Consider the following 4,325-nt stretch of genomic DNA (forward strand, 5'->3'; position numbering starts at 1 on the left):
ATGGGATAGTGAGATACATACTAAATAATATGAGTATATGACGCAGAGAATTATTCAAAAGTAAATTGTATAATATATATAAAATATTATTATTATAGTTTATTTTGTAATTCCTACAATCCTACATAATTAATAATAATATTATTATCACTGCGACAACGTCTAATAATTGAACTCCCGGTATTTCCGACTATAAATAATCAGTCGAATAGTCGATCGGTGGTTTGGGATTCTCCGCGGCCCGTGCTAATGAATTGCGTGTGTGAAAACCGATAGTGACGATACTGTACTGTACTTCTATTGTGTTTGTGTATTGCACTACTACAGACTGCAGTATTATTTAATATTTAGACCTGGGAAGTGTTTTATTTTGGTGATACTTTGGTGATTAAAAATGGACAAAAAAAATGTATTTAGTATTTTTAATAAATCAAAAAAAGTATTCAGCACTAGTACAGTTGATACTATTGAAAATGAAAATAACCCAGATAATCCTCCAAGTTTTTCAGAAAGCACAAAAGTAAGTAAATTTAATTATTTTAATATTGTCATGTAGCCATGCAGCCCTATGTAGGTAAATGTATATAAAAATATATTTGAATTATAATTTATATCTGGTCACCATACGCCCATACCTAAAGTAAAGGAATTTTAAAATCTGATCTGGTTCAATTAAACTTAAATGTAAGTTTTTAGACATTAAAATATTATAGTTTGTATTTTTAATTGTATAGCAACCAAACAAAGAAGTTGATTGTATGGCAACTGATCTGGGAGATTTGCAATTCGGTCCAATTCGTCCAAAATTACAAGTAATTTATAATTTCAGTTAAACAAAAAATTACACAATATCCTATTTTTTTATTTTATATTTTTATTTGGGATTTCTAAACTATAGAAAGTAGATGCATGATTATTATTTATTAATTATTGTGTTCATTTTTTTTAGGATAGGTGTATCCAAAAACCAAGTTTGGGAGTTTTTCAGCAGTTTGGTATGAATATTTTGACTGATTAGAGTACAGTATTGAAAAGGATGCAATTTTCTATTATACTTGCTGCAGTTTTTCTATACACTCTGTTGAAGATACTTTTGTTCAAAAAGGTTTCAACAATTGGAAAAAAGTATGTATACATACTATAAAAATAATTTGAAATTCTCATGGTATATTTGATTGGTCGATCCTTACTTTTTATTGGAATGACCTTTTTAAGAATATGAAAATAATATAATAGCAATTGTCAGTTTCTTATTAGTTACTAGTTGTTATCATATGTTTAGATAAGTGGTTCTACTGGATCTGGATCTTCTAAGAGGTCCAAATCAAAGCTTGAGTTACATGCTGCTTGTAAACAGCACCTTATAAGCAAAGAAAAATGGAACTCTTATATTTTGAGCAAAAAAAATGGTTCAGTGCATGCCGTGCTATCAACTGCTCATTCAGAACATATAGAAAAAAATCGAAAGTATGTCAAAACTTTAATTGACTTGATTTTTTTTTGGCCCGACAAGGATTGGCTTACCGTGGGCATCTAGAAAGTAAAGATTCTAATAATCAAGGTATATAGATATTTTTCTAATGATAATTAGATAATTAGGATAATTAGAATAATAAATTATGATAATTAGGACATTTTAAGGAATTGTGTAATGTTATGGCAAAATATAACCCGACATTTGCTACTCAGTATGCATCGCAACATACAAATTATTCTAGTTGGAAGATTCAAAACGAACTGATAGACTGCTGTTCTAATACTGTGTTCTTAAATATTATTAGGGATATCAGACACTGCGAATATTTTGCGTTAATGTGTGATGAAGCAAGGTAAATCACCTAATTGTGTTAAATATTGAATTAAGCTATGTGTTATCATATAATTTATATATATGTGAAAATTATTTTTAGGTGTTTTAAAGAAGAACAATTAGCCTTATGTTTTAGGTATTCCAAAAATCTACACATTTTTTAAAGGTTTGTTGGATTTGTAGATGTGTCAATAAGTCAAAACACTGAAGCATTATCATCTGCTATTTTATCATTTCTTGACAAACACAACATTCTGAATGTACCCATCATAGCACAAAGCTATGACGGAGCAAATGTTATGTCAGGTAACCACAATGGAGTACAAAAAAAAATTAAAGGCAAAAACCCTTTTTCTATTTATATACACTGCATGGCCCACAGAACTAATTTAGTGGTAATTGATATGTGTAAATCAATTAAGGTATGTTGGTGTATATTTTAATATCTAATATAGTAATGTCTAGGGCTAGGAAAATAAAGCACTAAAAACCTACAATAAAGGAATTAAAAAATTGCCAATAATGCTACAAAAAAAAGCATTTTAACAAAGAAAATGCAACTAAAAAAGACTTGAACATTTTTAAGTTTAACTGAAAAATATTTTTAATATCAAAAAATAATTTATTAAACACATTTTTATATGTTCACACTAAGTAATTCTTAGAACAACTAAGCACAATTTATAAATATTGAAAAAAATAAATTAAAAACCGTTTTATTAAATGTCGATAAATGTCAACGTATTACGTAACCATTACTCCCCACTCGGTATCACTTTGACAAAATATAAGAATCTATTTTCAGAAATATTTTCCGATAAGGCAATAAAATTTCACTACGAAATCATGAAATAAGTTTATATAATAACACAATTAAAATAAATTAATAAATATGTACGTAAATGTTCTAAAAATGTTAAATATGCGTATAATTAACAAAAAAAAGCTAATAAACTGACAAAAATGTACCAAAAAAGCATTTATTTACGAATATCATAAGAAAATGCAAAAAAAAGCAAAATCAAAATTGCATATTTGAACTCTGTGATGAATGAATCAAATTTTGTTTTTGATTAGCTATGTCCTGTAGTACTATGAAAGAAAATGCAAATGCTACAAAATCCTAGCCCTAGTAATGTCTCTATGTAAACTAATTTAAATTTCAAGCACTAAAAATTGTTTTTCATTCTTCAGGATGCTAGAAATATATTCAATGGGTTAGAAGCGTTGTATATCCATTTTTCAATCCCATTAAAGAATATGATGTTGGTTGATATACAAGAGAAACTTGGAATTAAAAAAACAAAACCATGTTCCAATAGTGATACAAAGTGGTCTTGCCGTTTTAAAAACTGCAAAATGGTGATGGAACATTATTCTTCTATAATAAAAGTTTTAAAATATGAAATAGATAAAAATACCGACAAAAACGTTGCAAATACTATAGGTTAGATTACTTACTCATAGATTTCCATTTAATACAAAATTACATTGTTTAGTACCTATATTTTAAAAGTTAATTTTTTTAGGAATCCTGTACACAATGGAAAAAACTTCATTTCTTGTGCATTTGTTTGTTTTACATGAGATTTTACTTATAATTAATATACTAAGTAACAAACTCCAAGAAAAGACTGCAACGTTGGGTAAAGCATCTCAAGTAATAGATTCTGTTATTGCCACCCTAGAAACTAATCGCCGTGAAGAACATTTTTTAACAATTTGGACTCAAAAAACTGAATTTTGTACAAAAAACCACATACTGTTGGAGATATCCATGAATGGTAGATTATTAATAAATAATAAACATCATAATATATGATAAAATATTATATGCAAATAGTTTTGAGTCGTTAAAAATATTAGTTGAAAGTAAAAGGCTTTTCATTTTATTAGGATCTAAGAGAAAAAGAACACAGCCAAATAAACTAAGTAATTATATTACTGGTGAAAGTGAAGAGCATAGCTCAAATGATATTATGACATGCTATCGTGTCAAGTATTTTATTATTTTGGACACTGTAATAATGAATCTTGAAATTAAATTTTCAAAAGAAAGTATGAAGTTGGCTAATAGTGTGGATGGCTTTTTAATGTTTGACTATTTAAAAAGCATTACATTTATAAACCATTATAAAGTAAGTTAATTAATTGTTTTTAAATTAAACGTTAATGAAAAAATAATGGTAATGCTAATTTATTTTTGTATAGAATTTATTGAATACTGATGTGGAAAGTTTAAAGGCAGAAATGATGGTTGCACAAAATCTTAAAAAACAATCTACCGATAATAAAATGATGACACCTGAAGGAAATGGCTGAGATTGTATCACCTAACACATTTCCAAACTTGTATAAACTGTTGAACATAGCTTATACAATTCCTATTAGTAATGTTACTTGTGAAAGAGCATTTTCTGCTATGCGGCAGTAAAAAATTGGCTACGTTCAACAATGTTACAAGAGCGTTTTTCAAATTTAGCTTTATTAAGCATTTAAAGAGACTTAATAAATA

The 4,325-nt window shown here is 27.4% G+C and overlaps 1 protein-coding gene across 1 annotated transcript; it reads left to right on the forward strand.

The window, feature by feature from the left end:
• Positions 1–4,132, forward strand: LOC103309866 (zinc finger MYM-type protein 1-like). The gene is made up of 10 exons (XM_029485028.1): positions 1–8; positions 454–520; positions 735–812; positions 1,283–1,467; positions 1,719–1,829; positions 1,977–2,232; positions 3,005–3,257; positions 3,340–3,510; positions 3,707–3,948; positions 4,022–4,132. The coding sequence occupies exons 1-10, from the start codon at positions 1–3 to the stop codon at positions 4,130–4,132; spliced, it is 1,482 nt and encodes a 493-aa protein (XP_029340888.1).
• Positions 4,133–4,325: the final 193 nt, after the last annotated feature.

Source organism: Acyrthosiphon pisum, chromosome X, assembly GCF_005508785.2.
Source record: "Acyrthosiphon pisum isolate AL4f chromosome X, pea_aphid_22Mar2018_4r6ur, whole genome shotgun sequence".
NCBI classification, from domain to species: Eukaryota; Metazoa; Arthropoda; class Insecta; order Hemiptera; family Aphididae; genus Acyrthosiphon; species Acyrthosiphon pisum.

Coding starts and splice junctions, on each gene's coding strand:
- LOC103309866 (XM_029485028.1), top strand. Junction 813..1,282: donor CAATTCGTCCAAAATTACAA/GTAATTTATAAT, acceptor TCATATGTTTAG/ATAAGTGGTTCTACTGGATC. Junction 3,258..3,339: donor AAACGTTGCAAATACTATAG/GTTAGATTACTT, acceptor TAATTTTTTTAG/GAATCCTGTACACAATGGAA.